The sequence below is a fragment of the Scyliorhinus canicula genome, chromosome 24 (assembly GCF_902713615.1).
Source record: "Scyliorhinus canicula chromosome 24, sScyCan1.1, whole genome shotgun sequence".
Classification (NCBI taxonomy): Eukaryota; Metazoa; Chordata; class Chondrichthyes; order Carcharhiniformes; family Scyliorhinidae; genus Scyliorhinus; species Scyliorhinus canicula.
In genome coordinates, this window is record NC_052169.1 from 8,310,463 (window position 1) to 8,331,400 (window position 20,938).

The following is a 20,938-nucleotide window of genomic DNA, read 5'->3' on the forward strand; positions in this document are numbered from 1 at the left end:
TTATTGGTCAGAATATTGAATACAGGAGTTGGGACATCTAGTTGAAAATGAAAAAAATGAAAATCGCTTATTGTCTCGAGTAGGCTTCAAATGAAGTTACTGTGAAAAGCCCCTAGTCGCCACATTCCGGCGCCTGTTCGGGGAGGCTGTTACGGGAATCAAACCGTGCTGCTGGCCTGCCTTGGTCTGCTTTCAAAGCCAGCGATTAGCCCTGTGAGCTAAACAGGTCGCACAAGACATTGTATGGGCAGCACGGTAGCACAAGTGGATAGCACTGTGGCTTCACAGCGCCAGGGTCCCATGTTCTATTCCCGGCTTGGGTCACTGGCGGGACACACGTTCTTCCCGTGTGTGGGTGGGTTTCCTCCGGGTGCTCCGGTTTCCTCCCACAGCCCAAAGACGTGCAGGTTAGGTGGATTGGCCATGATAAATTGGCCTGAGTGACCAAAAAAAGTTAGGAGGGGTTATTGGGTTACGGGGATAGGGTGGAAGTGAGGGCTTAAATAGGTCGGTGCAGACTTGATGCGCCAAATGGCCTCCTTCTGCACTGTGTGTTCTATGTCTATGTCTATTGATAAGACCACACATGGAGTACTGTGTTCAGTTCTGGTCACCCTATTATAGGAAGGATATTGTTAAACTAGAAAGAGTGCAGAAGAGATTTACGAGGATGAACATAGAACATAGAACACTACAGCGCAGTACGGGCCCTTCGGCCCTCGATGCTACCAGGACGTGATGGTCTGAGGTATAAGAAGAGGCTGGGTAGGCTGGGACTTTTTTCCCTGGAGCGTAGGAGGCTTAGTAGGGCTGATCTTATAGAGGTCTATAAAATAATGAGGGGCATAGATTAGATAGTCAACATCTTTTCCCAAAGGTAGAGTCTAGAATGAGAGGGGAGAGATACAAAGAGACCAGAGGGGAAATTCCTTCACACAGAGGGTGGTGAGCATCTGGAACGGGCTGCCAGAGGCAGTGGTAGAGGCGGGTACAATTTTGTCTTTTAAAAAGCAGTCAGACAGTTACATGGGCAGGGTGGGTATAGACGGATATGGGCTAAATGCGGGCAGGTGGGACGAGCTTAGTGATAGAAACTGGGCAGCATGGACCAGCTGGGCCGAAGGGCCTGTTTCCATGCTGTGACTGTAATAAACTCACAACAACAACGGGCAATCATTCAGTGTGTTTATTACAGGCTTGGGGCAGAGGTTTGGTGGAAACACAGTGCGTAAGAGAGTTAGGTCTGTGTGCCAACCAAGAGACACAAACAAGCTCAGGAGCGACCGCCACCGATACGCCCGCAATGTTCTTTCTGATCTTTCTGCATCTGTTGGCACTGTTGCTGGCACTGTTGCAGCAACTGTTGGCACTGTTGCTGGCACTGTTCGAGGTCCTTTGACTGTGAACCTTCTTTTTTCTCCGGCTCCTCACACTCCACCATCACCTTGAGCGCTGTACCTTTCTTCACCATCTCGAATGCTTCAATGGCCTGGTCCAGGGGGAAGTGATGTGTGATCATAGGTTTCACGTCTATCATCTTTGAAGCCAACATGTTAATTGCCGTGGGCCATCTAAAGTAGCAAAAGACAGAAACATAAGGTGAGTGATATTACAGTTCCTCACAGCCCTCCCCAGTACCCCGACAATTGCCACACGCAGGAACCCTTTAAATGCACGCACTAATTCATTCACATTAAAATGATACATTCACCACATTTACAATCCCACATTAACTGACCAGAGAGTAGAAAGTACTACAACCTTATGTGTCCATGTGATGTTCTCCTGACTGTTATTACAAAGCAGGCATTTACCACTTTCTCTGCACAGTAAGAAGTCTTACAACACCAGGTTAAAGTCCAACATGTTAATTTCAAACACTAGCTTTCGGAGAACTGCTCCTTCCTCAGGTGAATGAAGAAGTATGTTCCAGAAACATATATACAGACAAATTCAAAGATGCCAGGCAATGCTTAGAATGTGAGCATTTGCAGGTAATCAAGTCTTTACAGATCCAGAGATAGGGGTAACCCCAGGTTAAAGAGGTGTGAGTTGTCTCAAACCAGGACGGTTGGTAGGATTTCGCAAGCCCAGGCCAGATGGTGGGGGGTGAATGTAATACGACATGAATCCCAGGTCCCGGTTGAAGCCGCACTCGTGTGCGGAACTTGGCTATAAGTTTCTGCTCAGCGATTCTGCGTTGTCGCCCGTCCTGAAGGCTGCCTTGGAGAACGCTTACCCGGAGATCAGAGGCTGAATGCCCTTGACTGCTGAAGTGTTCCCCGACTGGAAGGGAACATTCCTGCCTGATGATTGTTGCGCGATGTCCGTTCATTCGTTGCAGCGTCGGCATGGTCGCCAATGTAACATGCTTCGGGACATCTTTCCTGCATCTTTAACCTGGTGTTGTAAGACTTCTTACTGTGCTCACCCCAGTCCAGCGCCGGCATCTCCACATCGCTTTCTCTGCAGTTTGGCCTTTCACACGTTTTGTTCTCTCTGGGGACTGCCATTAGCCCCCTTTCCCCTTGGTTTCTGTGGCTATTAGCACCCCCCGTTTCCCTGGGTTTCTGTGGCTATGACTCATCTTTCGTTCTCACTCCGTTCTATAAATAGTTCCCACTTTCCCTGTCTTTAGCTTTGACAAATGGTCATCTGGACTCGAAACGTTCGCTCTTTTCTCTCCCTACAGATGCTGCCAGACCTGCTGAGATTTTCCAGCATTTTGTCTTTGGTTTCAGATTCCAGCCTCCGCAGTAATTCGCTTTTATTAGCCACTTTCTATTGAACAGGCTGACACCAGCAATGGTGAAGCAAAGAAAGTAGAGGGGTCCAAATAATTTACACCTTTGCACATCAAAGTCTGTCAAAAAAATAATTTTCGCGCTGACACCTCCCTCTGGTCACCCAATCGACTTTTTTAATCAGATGAAGGATTAAATTGTCAACTGATCCAACCAGTCTTGTCCTCCAATCACACAGGGGACTGAGAATGAGATGGGAATCGGACTTGGGGAAGATTGTTATCTGCACTTTGGGGCACAGCCTGGATGAAGGGCAGAAAGGAAATTTGGGAGAGGGCACGGCGTTCAATATTCCCTCGACTTCAGTGGGTGTAAAGGCAGACAGACAAGCCCCCCTCCCCGCCCGCTCGCCCCCACCTTGTCATATTGTCTTTCCTGTCCTATCCTCTGAGAGATTCTGAAACAGTGTAAGTTTGAATATTACTGCACGACAAGGCCCTATAACAAAGAACAAAGAAAAGTACAGCACAGAACAGGCCCTTCGGCCCTCCAATCCTGTGCCGACCATGCTGCCTGTCTAAACTAAAATCTTCTACACTTCCTGGGTCCGTATCCCTCTATTCCCATCCTATTCATGTATTTGTCAAGATGCCCCTTAAACGTCACTCTCGTCACTATCGTCCCTACTTCCACTACCTCCTTCGGCAGCGAGTTCCAGGCACCCACTACCCTCTGTATAAAGAGCCAGGGATTCAATCCTGGCCTTGGGTGACTATCTGTGTGGAGTCAGCATATTCTCCCTGTGTCTACGTGGGATTTCTCCGGACGCTCCGGTTTCCTCCCACAGCCCAAAGATGTGCGGGTTAGGTGAATTGGCCACACCAAATTGCCTTTTCATGCAGCCTAAGCGGGGTGAAGGGGGAGAGCAGGGATGTGGGCCTAGGTAGGGTGCAGATATGATGGGTCAAATGGCCTTCTTCTGCCCTATAAGGATTCTGTGGTACTTATAAGTCCTGTTGTATCATCCGATTTGAATTCCAGAGTCATATTGGCTGCATGGTTTAAGCATAGAAAAGATGTTTCTTTCCATTGTCTGTACTCCTCCCTCCTTCAGCTACCATGACACTCGGCGCGCCTTGGTAATCATGGACTTCCAATGGATTGGTCCATGGTTTTGCCTGGAGAAATACTGCCGTAGTTTGGTGCTGCCTTCTGTCGTCCGGCTGCCCAGGAAACTCTCCCACTCTCACCGCCCACCACTGGAAGGCTTTATCGGCCGACCACCAAACTTATTGGCCACGCCTTCCACGGCCATTGAGTCCTGCGGTGGGATTTGAACACAGAGCTTCTGGCACTGGGGTAATGGACATTACCCAGGGCACCACAACACCTCCCATGTCTGCACTCTGGGCCATAATTATCAGATAGTGTGGACAAAGAAAGGCGAGACTGTGGAACACGCTACCTCAGGAATTGGCTCATGTCTGAGTGGAACCGGGGTTCCCTTTCGCTGTAAATTCCCAACGTTGCCTTTGCCACTTACGTGTTACAGTATCGGAAAACCCCGCGGATGTCCAACTCTCGCGTTGTGGCAGCTATCAGGGGGGCGGTGGTATTTGTGTTACCCAACCCTATCAGAACCAAAACTCCACCAGACTTGGTCGCCTGAAAAAAAAAAGGAGATTAAAAGGAAAAAGTCAAATCTCTTAATTCTGAATGTACCTTCAAGGATGATTAAACATTATCTGTCAATTTCCCGATGATTCTGTGTTAAGAAGTTGAAGTACCAAATAATTTGAATTAAGTGCCCCAGAATTGTGATTTAGTGCTTTGTTGTACTCATGGGGAGGTGCTGGGGGTAGTGGCAATTCAGAGATCGAGGGTAATACACCCAAGTTCGAATCCCACCATGCCAAATGGTGGAATTTGAATTTAATAAAAATCTGGAATAAAAGTCTAATGATGACAGGGCAGCACAGGTATCACAGTGGTTAGCACAGTTGCTTCACAGCCCCAGGGTTCCAGGTTCGATTCCCGGTTTGGGTCACTGTCTGTGCGGAGTCTGCACGTTCTCCCCGTCTGTGCGTAGGTTTCCTCCGGGTGCTCCGGTTTCCTCCCACAGTGCAGGTTAGGTGGATTGGCCATGCTAAATTGCCCAGGTTGGGTGGGTTACGGGGATAAAGGGGATAGGGTGGAGGCGTGCAGCTTAAATAGGGTGGTCTTTCCAAGGGCCGGTGCATACTCGATGGGCTGAATGGTCTCCTTCCGCACTGTAAATTCTATGATCTATGACCATGAAACCATTGTCGATTGTCATAAAAACCCAACTAATGTCCTTGATGGAGGGAAATCTGCTGTCCTTACAGGGTCTGGCCTACATGTGGCTCCAGACTCTAATAATAATAATTTTTATTATTGTCACCAGTAGGTTTACATTAACACTGCAATGAAGTTGCTGTGAAAAGCCCCTAGTCGTCACACTCCTGCGCCTGTTCGGGTGCATAAAGGGAGAATTCAGAATGTTCCAATTCACCTAACAAGCCCGTCTTTTGGGATTTGTGGGAAGAAACCGGAGCACCCGGAGGAAACCCACGCAGACACGAGGAGAACGTGCAGACTCTGCACAGTCACCCAAGCTGGGAATCGAACCTGGGCCCCTGGCGCTGTGAAGCAACAGCGTTAACTGCAGTGCTGCCGTGTTAAATGCCCTCTGAAATGGCCAAGCAAGACACTCAAAATCAAGGATAATTAGGAATGGGCAATAAAGGCTAGCCTAGCCAGTGACACCCATCACGAGTGAAGTTTTAAAAATCACATGGAAATAAAGCCAAACAAATCCAACAACACATAATCCTCCTCGATGAGCAAGCAGGTCACCTGCCTTTTCTCCAGTTTCCATTCAGATAGATTGTCTCTGCCACGGTGAGGGGGGACAGCTTGGAGATGGGTGGGGTCTCCGAGCAGCCACGCGTACCCCACTCCCTCCATCCCCCGCTGGCCTCGGCGATGGAACTCCAAGTGTTCGGTTCCGCCCCGGATGCTTTTCCTCCGCTTCAGGGCAGCCTTGGACCAGGGATCCCCAGGTGTCGGTGGGGATGTGCAATAAGTTTGTGGATTTATCGGCCGCCACAGGAACGATGAGGAGGGGCGCTTGCAACTTCTCACAAGAACCCAGCCGGTTTCACAAATCCCCTTTGCAAGGGGGAAACTTGCCAACCCTACCCAGAATGCTCTACGTCTGTGTCCAGTCCTGCGCATGTTGACCCTCAGATCCGCTTAGAGGTGGGCAAAAAAATGCAGCCTTCCAAAAACGACGGGCAGAGCTCCATGACTAACTCATGGTGCAAAAGTAACGGACGGCAAAGCATTTGACCAAACATTCAGTACTTACATAGATACCAGACTGGACACACTGCTCCGCCCCTGTGCATTCAATTGTTACGTCTGGCATATCGCAGAGGGCAGTCTTCACTTTCGCTGCCATCTCTCGAGGGCACGTGTTTTTTTCCATCTTACAAACGCAGGAGGCTCCCAGGCATTTTGCCAGGTCCAGACGTTCTTGCACCATATCTGAAATAGTTTTAATGCGCCAGAAAAGACCGCAGAGGGTTAGAGACAAATCTGTAGCAGAAGGTTCAAACGAAATTATCACGGAAACATTTATAATGACAAGTAAAATTCTTCCGCACACTATGAATTCTCCCTGGAGACACCGATTCAGTAAAACTGAATTCATTTTTGTCTGATAATATAAACCACATTAAAGTTTTATCAAGTAAGGACGGCCAAGACAGTAAGAAGTAAAATTCTGCCATTGATACCTCATTATCAAGGAGTTATATGTAAAGCTACCTTTATATTTAATGAGCAGAGGCCGATATTGATTCAGGAAGGGGAGTGGGAGGGAGTTGGCCACCTCACCCTTTGAGCCGGCTCTGGGGGTGGAGGCGGGGGCGGGGGGGGGTTGGGGAATTGCACAGAAGGGACTCCCACCGGGATTCCACTCGCCCGGACCTGGAAGCAATTTCGCGGTGGATTGGGCAGGTTCCTCGGATGGGAAGTCCACCCTTGCCCCAGTTAAGGCCCATAAGTGGCCACTTGACGGCCTGTTCTTTCCTGGCCTCAATCTGTAGGCTGGCCGTAGGCTGGTACATGGTGTGAGGGTGGAGATTGAAAACGGTCAATCCTCCATCTCGGGCAGAGGGGTGTCAGAGGGCACCTCAAGCAGTGGGCACTTCTGGACCTCCCTCCCCGCTGGCCTAACTTAGAACCACAGAACAGTGTGGTTCCTACAGTGCAGAAGGAGGCCATTGGGCCCATCACGTCTGCACTGACCCTCCGAAAGAGCACCACATCGAGGCCCACTCTCCCACCTGCCCTATCACCATAACTAACCATGTTTGGACACTAAGGGGCAATTTAACATGGCCAATCCAACTAATCTGCACATCTTTGGACACCAAGGGATAATTTAGCGTGGCCAATCCCCCTCACCTGCACACCTTCGGACTGTGGGGAGGAAACCGGAGCACCCGGAGGGAACTGACACAGACACAGGGAGAACGTGCAAACTCCACACAGACAAGGCCAGAATTGAACTCAGGTCCCTGGCGCTGTGAGGCAGCAGTGCTAATCACCGTGCCGCCCTTGCCCACCTTGTGACACCCACCCTCCCCCTCCCTCCGCATGGGCTGGAGAGGTACCGGCCAACCTGCATGGTCGGCAGCTCTCCTAACCGGGACTCCCGTCCAATGGCGCACGGCGGGTCCCGCCTGCTGCCAGTCAACACTCCTTCGCGAGTAAAATGGCAGGGAGGCCTGTCAGGGGTACGTTGCTGAAACGTTCAAGCCTTGGTGTTGGAACCTGGACTTTGCTGAAAGATTGGAGAGAAAAGCTGGAAAGCTGCCACCATCCAAACTAAGTCAAAATTGAAGGTCCAAAATTGGGAAATTACTTGAAACTATTTGCGGAAAAGAATCTTTCAAACTCAGCAAAGTGTAAGGCCGAGACAGTGGGACTCTGATCGCACGTTGGGCGGGCTGCGGGGTAGGGGAGGCGGAATGGCACGTGCGTGGTCCACTCCGTACCGCTACCCCCGTCATTTCAGCATGTTGAACCTAGCATTTATTGGCCAATCAGCCTCCCATCGCAATGCCGGCTAAGGGACATTGGGATGGAGGGCTCTGGGCGGAATCTCGGGCGGGATGTGTGGAGGGAGAGGCCATGAAGTGGAAGTACGTTCCGACCACCAATTTAAAGAGTCCCTTCCCTCTCCCTAGCTGTTTTGCTGTTTAACCAGGCTGTAATTGAAGCTGCAGAAATAAAGTAGACAAACATTCAACCACGACCACCTTCAGCAGCACACTCTACTGCTACACGCAGCCATGGTTACGTTTGCTGACCTTTCCACCCACTCTTGTGTCACCTCATATGTGGTGTGGATTGATGACAACAGCGCGGGTTCAAATCCCGTACAGGCCGGGGTCGCCATGAAGGCCCCGCCTTCTCAACCTTGCCCCTCGCCTGAGGTGTGGTGACCCTCAGGTTAAACCACCGCCAGTCAGCTCTCCCCCCTCAAAGGGGAAAGCAGCCTCTGGCCCCCTCTGGGACTGTGACGACTTTCACTTTCATACCTGGCCGACTTTCACTTTCACACCTGGCCTAGCTCGTTCCCAATGTTTTTCCCATGAGACTAGTGGATAATGGAGTGGGAAATGGACAATTGCAGCCCACTGGCTTCCTCCGACGTTCAGGAGCTCGCCAGTCATTTCACTTCCCAACGGGGCAGACGAGCTTGCGATTCTGCCGTCTGCTGGCCTTGGTATTTGGCAGAGATTGGAGGGTTGATATTGGATTGCCAACCCTCATGCCATCATGCCACACTTCATGGAAGCGTGAGGGATGAAACCTTGCCCCGTTTTGCGGGTGCAAGACCCAAACCATCGAATGATAGATGCATGGATTGGACTCCCAGGGAGAACAGTGGAGTCATAGATCCTGGAGGCATGCACCGGCAATGGTGTGGAAGTTACAAAGCTTCATTTTTGGAAGTGCCTGAGGTCAATTAGTCATTTTTTAAAAATGCAAATGATACATTTCTTTAGAGGCGCCAATGTCAGTTAGGTTTGAGGGGATGAGAGGATTAGTAGTAAATAAAGCATTTCTGACACATAATGTGTGAGATAAGGGGCAGCACGGTAGCATGGTGGTTAGCATAAATGCTTCACAGCTCCAGGGTCCCAGGTTCGATTCCCGGCTGGGTCACTGTCTGTGCGGAGTCTGCACGTCCTCCCCGTGTGTGCGTGGGTTTCCTCCGGGTGCTCCGGTTTCCTCCCACAGTCCAAAGATGTGCGGGTTAGGTGGATTGGCTATGCTAAATTGCCCTTAGTGTCCTAAAAAATAAGGTTAATGGGGGGGGGTGTTGTTGGGTTACTGGTATAGGGTGGATACGTTGACTTGAGTAGGGTGATCATTGCTCAGCATAACATTGAGGGCCGAAGGGCCTGTTCTGTGCTGTACTGTTCTAAATTCTAAATAATGCACCACGCCTTACTCTCCTACACCTAACTTTACAGCAACGTCCAATCTTTTCAACTGCATTACCCGCTTGGTTACGCACTATGGTGTCTCTGGTCAAATGTAAAATTTGAGCGTTATGTAGAATTCCATTTCTTTGTATCAGTTTGCAGCTGCTAATATCAGCGGAATAACCCTTCCCAAAACTCCCGGCGAAATCACAATTCAGAACAGGAAAATCCAGGTGGGAATTAAATGCACAGAACTGAGCTGGGCTTTGCAATCGGAATGTTTAAACAATGTGTTCCTGGGACGTGTGCGTCGCAGGCTGTGCCAGCATTTATTGTCTATCCCTAACTGCCCTTGAGGGGGCAGTTAAGAGTCACAAGATCTGGAGTCACATGTAGGCCAGACCAGGTAAGGACGGCAGATTTCCTTCCCCAAAGGGCATTCGTGAACCAGATGGTTTTTTGCAACAATCGATTCATGGTCATCATTAGACTTTTAATTCCAGATATTTTATTGAGTTTAAATTCCACCACTTGCTGTGGTGGGATTCGAACCCGGGTCCCAGATCATTAGCCCGGGTCTCTGGATTACTAGCCCAGTGACAGTACCACTATGCCACTGCCTCCCTGATCAAGTCCAAAAGCTTTGGGAGGGACGATCTGCCCTCAACTTCGCGGTGTCGTTTATGGCGAAGGAAGTTCGCCACTGGGGGGGCAAGCAAGATCTTCCAGTCCCACCACCGGGGAACCGGCCGGGGCAAGGGGAGGGGTCACCATCGGAGGGACAGGAAGATCCCGCTGGTGGGATGGGCTGGATAATCCTGCCCTTTGATTTAAGCACCCATGCCTCAAGTACACAAGCTGCCCTCTGCAATACTGTATTAACAAAGTCAGCAGTCAGTAGAGCACCCCCCCCCTCCCTAGCAGCACTGTGGATGTACCTACACCACATGGACGTTCGGTGGTTTACGAAGTGGGCTCACCCCCTCCTTCTCAAGGGATGGGCAGCTGATGCTGGTCCATGCAGCCAGCGAAGGTCACATCTCATGAAAGAATAAAAAAACCCACCTCATTCCTTCCCTAAAAAATAACACCGTAAGACAAGCCAAAAACAATGTAGGCCAGAATCTCCGGCCGTTGGGGTTCTCTCTTGCTGCCGGCAGCGCACCCCCGCCTGCTGGTTTCCCGGGCGGGGTTGGGGGGGGGGGGGGGGGGGGGGGGGGGGCTTGAACGGAAATTCCCATTGACAAGCGACGGGAAGAGATGATTCTGCGACCAACGAATGGCGCGCAGCCGGGAAACACTCGGCTGGGAGACCGGGGAATCCTGCCCATAATGTGGACATCTCAACCATTTTAAATATGACACAAAATACACTTACCAACAACCACAATTGGGCTGGCTCCCATAGACTTGGCAACAAGCAGATTCATGAGCCCGATTGTCCCTAAGTGAAAGGATGAAAGGTAGATCAAAAGCAGAGTACTGTGCAGAGCTGCATTATTAACACAAATGGAGATACCTAACACGTGAACACAGCTTATTTTTCTTTTTAATAAACATGCAGGGTGGGATTCTCGGTTTCTGAGACGGCAATGGAGAATCCGTGGACCTTTGCGATAGAAAAACCGGCGTCTCACCCAGACCGATTCCGTTACCATTCGGCGCCATGTGGAACACAGACGATTCTTATGAGAAACGGTGCAGGATTCTCCAGGTCCGTGATCGACACTCAGGAGGCTGACAAGCTGCAGCCGCACATACACACTTCACTCCCCACACACACCATCCCAGCCATCAAGGTGCCACTGGTTATGCTGAAGCGCGCCCATACAGCTGATGGGTCGGCTGGAGCCAGAGGGGAGTGTCCCGGGGGGGGGGGGGTCACCTATACGAGCCATGGCACCAGGTTCACAGTGGGCTGTTAGGCTGTTAGGGGCGTGCGCAGCTGCATGGCTGCCTTGCCGGCTGAGGCAATGGCGTTCCGTGCCCGTCCGCCCCGATTCCACCGGCCACAGCCCCCCACTACTCCACCCGGCCCTGGCAGACACCGCCCCCCCCCCCAAGCCCCCGGCCAGCGGCGCAACTGTCAGCAAACTATGGCAATGTTGGCCACCATCCGTACCCCCTCTCTCTCCCTCAGCTGCCACGATGTCAGTTTCACGATTTTTAAAAGCACAGGTGAGCCACGCCTTTGGGAACTCGGCCCATCGGAGGCGGGGCATCGCGGAGGCCCCAGAGAATACCGGGTCCGGCCCGCTAATGATAAGCAAACGGTGCCGACTGTACATGCAGAGTGAAACACATTGACTCCGTTTCCGAGGTGACGGAGAATGGCCATTTGGCGTCAAATCAGCACCTGCTGCGGTTTTGGCGCCGGCAGCTAGTCTCCGTCCAATCGCATTTCCCGATTTCGGCGTTGGCTGACGGAAGATGCCACCCGCGCTGCCTTCACTTTCCCTTCATTACTCTCCCACAACACTGAGCATCATCCAACAGACAGAGAGCAAGTAAGCACCGACCTCTGAGACAGCAGGCATGGCCAGTGCAAGAAGAGCTTTTTCTCACAGTGCAGCAACATCTCACCACAAAGGTACACGAGAGAGCAAGAGGAAGACCAGAATATGCCGCCAGCAAAAACAGGCAGAAAATCCCGCCCTTACTGTTTGGCCCTGAGTCACACTGCTGTAACCACATGATCAGAGACCCTCTGCAAATTGGCACAGTTATAATGAACTTCAGAACTCTGGAGACTGCAGGGCGGTTAAAGCGGCTCCCTTCACAGAGATCACCGGAAGCAGGGTTTATGTACAGCCAGCCCTATTATCTATCTATGTCACAGATATCTACATTGAACTAAATCTGGAGGCAATCTTCACTTAACAGTGAGGAAAGTGTAATCCATGGTATACACCAACGTTTCTCTGCAAACACAGCATCTAATCGAGTTAAGCACATACGCCATTTAGTCCATACATTGCCTCAGCCATCTTCATTGCTGGTGAGGCCACCTAAAATGGCGTCCGGCAAGGGATGCTGGGTAAAGTGGCCAAGTTCGAGAACAAGCAGGGTGCAGTTCAGAATAAAGAAAAGTTGCAGCCCGGACTTTGCAAATAGCACAGGAAAAAGGCCATCCCGGGACAATGGGCTTGCGTACAAATCGCTTCTAAGTATCAGACTCAACGACGTCTATTATTTGGAAAGGCCTAGGTGCCTCAGACACTAACGGACATGGGGCTGGTTTAGCACACGGCTAAATCGCTGGCTTTGAAAGCAGACCAAGGCAGGCCAGCAGCACGGTTCAATTCCCGTACCAGCCTCCCCGAACAGGCGCCGGAATGTGGCGACTAGGGGCTTTTCACAGTAACTTCATTGAAGCCTACTCGTGACAATAAGCGATTTTCATTTCATTTTCATTTCACATGGCCAGTAAGGGCATGTCCTGCCGTTAAGGTGGCAGACCTTGATTGGACTTTATCAATCAGGGTGATCAAGCCCTGATCGATTGATTGGTAGCCCATCTGGACCCACCAAAAAAGGTGCGAAATCCCCAGGGATAAAAGGTGCTATGCAACCCCTCGATCTCTCTCTGTCCTGCAGCAACCAACAACAATGACCCTTCACACCCGGCCGAAGAGGAAGACCATCCTCGCCACCAGCAGAAGCAAGATCAGAGCCAAGAACAAGAATGACCACCAACCAACCATCGAGAAATGCAAGACTGCGGGTCAGATAAAGGCCTCCACCCGTCTGGTACTTGTCAGTCACTTGAAGTTAAGTTAAGGTCTTGTGCAAACTTTTTTTGCAGTTTAACTGATGTTGTATGCGTGTGTGATTGATTAACCTGAACAATTGTGTGTCAGTAAATAAACATTGAATTGTTTTATGAAACAGACTTGTCGTCATTTGTCCTGGTTAAGACACACTGTGGTTTAGGCACATTACTAGGCCTCCGACCACAGCTATGTTAATTGCTCTCTCAGCTTTTCTGAAATCGGTTGACTGGTGTTTGTTGGTGATTCATTCCAACTGATTTTTTCCGGGGATCCCCACCGACGTGCTGTTCCTTCTTGGATCTCAACTTAAAACAGCACAGAACAATTTCTCATGAACCCATTTCATTGCTGACGTCAGGGATGGTTAGTCCACCTGCGCAACCACCTACCTGCCCCAAGAATGAGCACCTTTTGGCCCATGTGGACTCCACCCCTACGACAGGCGTGTATCCCAACAGAAAGAGGCTCAGCCATCGCTCCTTCATCGAAGCTCACACCCTCAGGAAGCCTAAAACAAGGAGGTACCACAAATGTTATAACCTTCTGTTAGACGGAAAGATTTTCACATTGTTCTTTATGTTTAGCGTGTAAGGATCAGACGGTGACCCACTGAAACAAAATGTCTATAATAGTCTAAATATGTCTGTACAGTGGTTAGCACTGCTGCGTCACAGCACTAGGGACCAGGACCATCTAGAAGGACAAGGGCAGCAGATACCTGGGAACCCTACCCCCTGGAGGTTCCCCTCCAAGTTAGTCACCACCCTGACTTGGAAATATATTGGAAATTCCCTCACTGTCACTGAGGCAAAATCCTGGAACCCCTCCCTAACAGCACAGTGGGTGTGCCTACACCTCAAGGACTGCAGCGGTTCAAGAAAGCAACTCACTATCACCTTCTGAAGGGCAACTAGGGATGGGCAATAAATGCTGGACTAACCAGCGACGCCCACATCCCGTAAATGAATACAAAATTCAACACGTGGTCCTGCCCACTTACACAATTTACAGACTATTAGTCAATCAATGAGAAGGAATATTTTTTTTATTCATTTACGGGATGTAAATGATTATTCATTTAGGGGAACCTCCTGGTGGTGGGGTTCCTAGATATCTGCTGCTCTTAGACTTACTCGTCGCAGGATTCCTAGCCTTTGACCATTTCTGGTAGCCACAGTATTAATGTGGCTCGTCCAGTTCAGTTTCTGATCAATGGTAATCGGCAGGATGTTGATTGCAGGGATTCAGTGATGGTAATGCCATTGAATGTCAAGGGGCGATGGTTGGATCCTCTCCTACAGGAGATGGTCATTGCCTGGCACTCCTGTGGCGTGAATGTAAACTTGCCACTTGTCAGCCCAAGCTGATGTACCCGCAGGATGCTGGCAGAAAAGAAAACAGAGCCTTTTGAGTGTCTTGCAGGAGCTCGTTGGGCACTGCCATCCGGAATATACATGCAGATCTTTTTTTTAAGGGACTGAATCCCTACAGTGCAGAAGGCGGCCATTCGGCCCATCGATTCTGCACCGACATTCTGAAAGAGCACCCTACCTTGTCCCACTCCCCCGCCCTATCTGTGTAACCCCACCTAACCTGAACATCTTTGGACAGTGGGAGGAAACCCACGCAGACACGGGGAGAACGTGCAGACTCCGCACAGACAGTGAGCCAAGCTGGGAATCGAACCTGGGACCCTGGTGCTGTGAAGCAACAGTGCTAACCACTGTGCTACCATGCGCCGGTAGATAAGGTTATTAAGAAGGCATATGGGACACTTGCCTTTATTAACCAGGGCATAGAATATAAGAGCAGGGACATTATGATGGAGCTCTATAAAAAGTTTGTTAGGTCACAATCATAGTAGTGTGTGCCATTCTGGTCACAACACTACAGGAAGGATGTGATGGCACTAGAGAGGGAGCAGGGGAAATTCACCAGGATGCTGCCTGGGCTGAAACGTTTCAACTATCAAGAGAGGCTGGTTAGGCCGGGGCTGTTTTCCTGAGAGCAGAGAAGGCTAAGGGGGAACATGATCGAGATGTACATAATTATGGGGGGCATAGTTAGAGTAGACAGGAAGAAACGTTTCTCCTTGGTGGAGGGGTCAATAACCAGGGGGCATAGATTTAAGGTAAGGGGCAGGAGATTTAGAGGGGATTCGAGGGGAAACCTTTTCACCCAGGCGGGTGGTGGGAATCTGGAACCCGCTGCCTGAAAGGGTGGTAGAGGCGGGAACCCTCGCAACATTTAAGAACAACATTTAGACGCGCACTTGAAATGCGACAGCACACAAGGCTATAGACTAAGTGCTGAAAAATGAGATTAGAATACACAGGTGCTTGATGGCCAGCACGACATGATGGGTCGTAGGGCCTCATTTTAGCATGATAGGGCAGCATGGTAGCACAAGTGGCTAGCACTGTGGCTTCACAGCGCCAGGGTCCCAGGTTCAATTCCCCACTGGGCCACTCTCTGTGCGGAGTCTGCATGTTCTCCCCATGTCTGCGTGGGTTTCCTCCGGGTGCTCTGGTTTCCTCCCACAGTCCAATGATGTGCCGGTTAGGTCGATTGGCCATGCTAAATTGGCACATTACTATGATTGTGACCTAACAAACTTTTTATAGAGCTCCTTCATAATGTCCCTGCTCTTATATTCTGTGCCCTGGTTAATAAAGGCAAGTGTCTCATATGCCTTCTTAATAACCTTATCTACCGCCGCATGGTAGCACAGTGGTCAGCACTGTGGCTTCACAGCGCCAGGGTCCCAGGTTCGATTCCCAGCTTGGCTCACTGTGGATTCAACCTTTAACCAAAATGGTTAGGAGGGGTTATTGGGATAGGGTGGAAGTGAGGGCTTAAATGGGTGGGTGCAGACTCGCTGGGCCGAATGGCCTCCTTCTGCACTGTATGTTCTATGTTCTATTTTGCTGTAAAACTCTACGACCCTCTGGCCTCTATGTGCGAGTTACTCACTTGTAACAGTAGTTGGCATTGTGAGCATAGTAACGACACAGAGTCCCATCATCAGGAGGAGTAGCACTGAAGAAAAGTGTCGGGGATAGATTGTAGCGTCCAATTTTGCAAAATTCGCAGTTCTCTCTCGGGACACCCGGCTCGATAGAAACTCTGTCACCTGCAGCAGAATAAAAGACTCGAGGTAAAAGAGGGTCACGGGGAAAGTTCAGGACGCCGGGTTTAACCGCACAGCTCTTTCAAAAAAGAGTTAGAACAAGGACAAGGGGCCGAAGATTTTATGATTCAAGACAGCTTAGATTTTACCCACAGAGAATGCCTTAGCTCTACAGCTCCAGTGAAGACCATTGTGAGTTCTGTCCCATGCTGCATACTTCCCCATTCATCAATGCACTCAAAGAATGTGCCTGCATGCGAGCACCAAGCTGGCTTTGAGGGTATTTTTTGGTTCCTCTGAATCTTCCTTTTCGCATTAACGAAATTCACCTCTAATCCTGAGGAATCAAGAACCTGCGGCTAAATGTAATTACATTGAGGGAACCTGGGATAAATGCTACTTATTCAGATGTGAGTGCAAGTAAGTTCCTGCCCTCACATTCGTTGGAAAAAATGTACTTCGCTGACGTACTGATGGCAGGCACATTTACAATTGGTAGCACAAGATTAGCACGAGCCTTGGCTGGATTGGCAGCACTCTCACATTAAGAGTCAGAAGATCATGGGGTCAAGTCTTTGAGCATATAACCCAGGCCGACACATAGTACTGAGTGAGTGCTATACCTGGCTCGCTCTCTCAGGTAAATATAGAAATTCCCCTATTCATCCGCAGGAGGAGAATGTTTCTCAGCCCCCTGGGTCAACCAATATTCTTAAAACAGGTGAGCACGTTGTTCTTCACAGGAACTTACTTTGGGCAAATTGGCTGCCACATTTCCTACATCACAGCAGTGACTACACTTCAAAAGTACCTCATTGGCACAGTGGTTAGCACTGCTGCCTCACAGCACCGGGGACCCGGGTTTGATTCTGGCCTTGGGTCACTGTCTGCGTGGAGTTTGCATGTTCTCCCTGTGGCTGCGTGGGTTTCCTCCGGGTGCTCCGGTTTCCCCCCACAGTCCAAGGATGCGCAAGTTAGGTGGATTGGCCATGATAAATTGCCCCTTAGTGTCCAAACTTGTGCAGATTAGATGGGTTAGCCATGCTAAATTGCCCCTTAGTGTCCAAACTTGTGCAGGTTAGGTGGGTTAGCCATGCTATATTGCCCCTTAGTGTCCAAAGACATGCAGGTTAGGTGGATTGGCCATACTAAATTGCCCCTTAGTGTCCAAAGACATGCAGGTTAGGTGGATTGGCCATGCTATAATGCCCCTTAGTGTCCAAAGATGCACAGGTTAGATGGATTGGCCGTGCTAAATTGCCCCTTAGTGTCCAAAGATGCACAGGTTAGATGGATTGGCCGTGCTAAATTGCCCCTTAGTGTCCAAAGATGCACAGGTTAGATGGGGCTACGGGGATAGGGTGGGGGAGTGGTGGGCCTAGCTAGGGTGCTCTTTCAGAGGGGCGGTGCAGTGCAGGCTAGATGGGCTAAATGGCCTCCTTCTGCACTGTAGGAATTCTATGATTCTGTAAGACTTTCAGTAGTTGCGATACAATCGGAAGGCTTTTCTTTACAGGTTCGATAAGGTGCTTTTTAATCGACTGACCTACTTTCAGGTGCTTGACTCCTTCCCCCAATTTATGCACAGTCCCTGCAGCTTCATGCCCCAAAACCATTGGTTTCTTGACAATGAAATCGCCGATTCTTCCATGTTGCCAGTAGTGCACATCAGAGCCACAGATCCCGACCGAATGAATCTTCAGCAGGACTTCTGAAATCACAGCACAGCAAGGAAATTAATGTTTCAAACCAAAACACAACCTCTAGCAGAGGAAAGTTTCACACACTGCACACACTGAGAAACACACGGACCATTTACGATAAAGACACATGACTTAAAACAAAAAGAAGTACATTTGTAGTGCAATGGGAATGGGTTGCTGTGAAGGGCTGATATTGCTTACTTTATCAATTATTTTTGATGTGGAGTGCACTGATGAAAATCTATCTGGAAGCGAATGTCTACAGATCGACTCAGCGTCTTCCAAAGGGTGATCTTTTGATTAAGAGAACCTCCAAGTTAGCAACTAAAGGGTTTTGGAAGCCACTGCAATGTTGGCTTCCACCCCCCCCCCCCCCCCCCCCCCAACCCCCCCCTCCCACCTCCTTGTAGCCAAAAGGGCAAAGATTGGCTAGTTGCCAACCTCTAAAGCGGGTTAAGCTCCTAAAGTGCCACAGAAAATGGGAATTTCTGAACATTGAAAGAAGGAAACCGTATCTATGGGGGTGACACGGTAGCGCAGTGGTTAGCACAGCGCCAGGGTCCCAGGTTCGATTCCCGGCTTGGGTCACTGTCTGTGCAGAGTCTGCACGTTCTCCCCGTGCCTGCTTGGGTTTCCTCCGGGTGCTCCGGTTTCCTCCCACAGTCCAAAGACGTGCAGGTTAGGTGGATTGGCCAGGCTAAATTGTCCCTTAGTGTCCAAAAAAAGGTTAGGAGGGGTTATTGGATTATGGGGATAGGGTGGAGGTGTGGGCTTGAATAGGGTGCTCTTTCCAAGGGCCGCTGCAGACTCGATGGGCCGAATGGGCTCCTTCTGCACTGTAAATTCTATGATAAACCAACACCCCAAAAAAAATTCTGGAAATAAGGACCGTGACTGTAAAGAATTGTTTTACAAGCGAAATACTGTGGATGCTGGAAATTTGAAATAAAAAACAGAAAATGCTGGGTAATGTCAGGCGGTGGCAAACGTGGCGGAGGTAGGGATAGAATTAAGGACGTTCGCTGGCGGCTTTGAGTCTCGGGTCCCTCCGGCACGGACCGCCGCTCCAGAGAGTTCCACCAGCAGCAAACTGTGCACCGCCTCCCGTTGCCGAGAAACATGCAACTGGGGGACCGGAGAATCCAGCCCAACGTGTCGCGTCTCTTCAGAGAGGGAGAAATGTGATGGATTTTATGCTGTTTAAGAGGGGTTGGGGCAGGTGGAGCAAAGTAGAAGCTCAGGGCTAGGTGGGAGCTGGGAGTGATTTGACAAAGACGCCGTGGGCACGAAGACAGGGTGTTGTCGTGTTGATAAAGAATAGTTGTTGACCTGCTTCATGCAAAGGTGGAATGAGCAACGCCTTGCAGTTGGCAAACTCCCCGTGTTTACAGAGTTGACAAGAAGCTCTCACTTGGGATTTGCAAAGAACTTGGCTTGCTCCTTCGCAACTCAAGAACAGATATTTGCCTGCCCGAAGCTGGATGGGGTATTGTAGGGAGGTTTTCAAGGTCATCTCGGGGGTAAGTACACGTGAGCTTGGAGCCAGGGCCCCGAGAGGCTATTTTCGGAGTGTCGGACCAGCCAGGGCTGTAGGCAGGGTGCAGGGGCCGATGTTTTAGCCTTCGCCTCACCTATTGCCCGGAAGCGGGTTTCCTGCTGGGGTGGGGGTCGGCTTCTCCGCCCTCTGCCTCGGCACGGCGGGGGGGGGACCTGCTGGAATTCTTGACTCTTGAGAAGGTGAAGATGGGCTGGGGGGGTGGGGGAGGATGGAAGGGTTCTACAATTCATGGGGATTGTTTATCATGCACATTTTAAGACCATAAGACCATAAGACATAGGAGTGGAAGTAAGGCCATTTGGCCCATCGAGTCCACTCCGCCATTCAATCATGGCTGATGGGCATTTCAACTCCACCTACCAGCATTCTCCCCGTAGCCCTTAATTCCTCGCGACATCAAAAATGTATCTATCTCTGCCTTGAAGCCATTTAGCGTCCCGGCCTCCACTGCACTCCACGGCAATGAATTCCACAGGCCCACCACTCTCTGGCTGAAGAAATGTCTCCGCATTTCTGTTCTGAATTTACCCCCTCTAATTCTAAGGCTGTGCCCACGGGTCCTCGTCTCCTCGCCTAACGGAAACAGTTTCTTTGCGTCCACCCTTTCTAAGCCATGTATTATCTTGTAAGTTTCTATTAGATCTCCCCTTAACCTTCTAAACTCCAATGAATACAATCCCAGGATCCTCAGCCGTTCATCATATGTTAGACCCGCCATTCCAGGGATCATCCGTGTGAATCTCCGCTGGACACGCTCCAGTGCCAGTATGTCCTTCAATTTTAGAATTGATTGCCATCGAACATTGGCGGGGGGGGGGGTTTGTTTATTGGGGGTGTTGAGCACATTGTCTACGGGATGACTGCTAATTTTCTTTTGTGTTTTATTTGGAAAGTACGGGTGATGTTGGGGTTTGTATATTGAAGGGGGTGCGGTTTGGGGTATTGCTACTGTATTTATTATCGCTGGTTTTCTCTTGTCTATTTGATGAAAATGTGGAAAATGAGGAGAATAAAAAGATTTTTTAAAGAAAAAGAACAGATTTTGGAACACCGTTTCTCAAAAATTCATTTCTCAAGGTCATTGCCCCTCCCTCCCCCGCACAGCTTTGTAGGAAATCATGTTCCAATTACTTACATCGAGCCGTATCATCCTGACCAAAGTTTTGGGGGCAACTTATACCAATGCGTATATTTTTAACAGGGAATAAGAATGTGAAACCCTTCCCTCCCATTCAATAACAACTATTAGAGAAGGTAACAAACCTTACGACAAACATCTAAGTGCCCAGTAATGACAAAGCTCTTATTCCACTCCAGTTATTACTTGACCTTTCGCCCAAGGCATCATCTTCAATGGTTGAGTTGGCGGAGCGGTTAAGACGTTGGACTTGACATCCAATAGGGTTTTCCCCTGCCCAGTATCGAGCCCCGCTCGCAGGAACGCGTGCGATTCGGAACGTTTGCCGAGACCCGCTGATTGGAAAAATGAATCGCGATGCTTGA

The 20,938-nt window shown here is 49.9% G+C and overlaps 1 protein-coding gene across 1 annotated transcript in view; it reads right to left on the bottom strand.

Annotated features, from left to right (window-relative positions):
* Positions 1-1,171: 1,171 nt before the first annotated feature.
* The window catches only part of LOC119956921 (sorbitol dehydrogenase-like), a 31,401-nt gene continuing 11,634 nt past the window's right edge, over positions 1,172-20,938 (bottom strand). The window contains exons 3-9 of the mRNA XM_038784492.1: positions 17,721-17,885; positions 16,018-16,177; positions 13,434-13,552; positions 10,650-10,715; positions 6,136-6,314; positions 4,288-4,409; positions 1,172-1,571 (exon numbers count right to left, since the gene is read on the bottom strand). Coding sequence (XP_038640420.1) covers positions 1,274-1,571; positions 4,288-4,409; positions 6,136-6,314; positions 10,650-10,715; positions 13,434-13,552; positions 16,018-16,177; positions 17,721-17,885 — 1,109 coding nt within the window. The 3' untranslated portion in view covers positions 1,172-1,273. The remainder of the gene's footprint in view (positions 1,572-4,287; positions 4,410-6,135; positions 6,315-10,649; positions 10,716-13,433; positions 13,553-16,017; positions 16,178-17,720; positions 17,886-20,938) is intronic.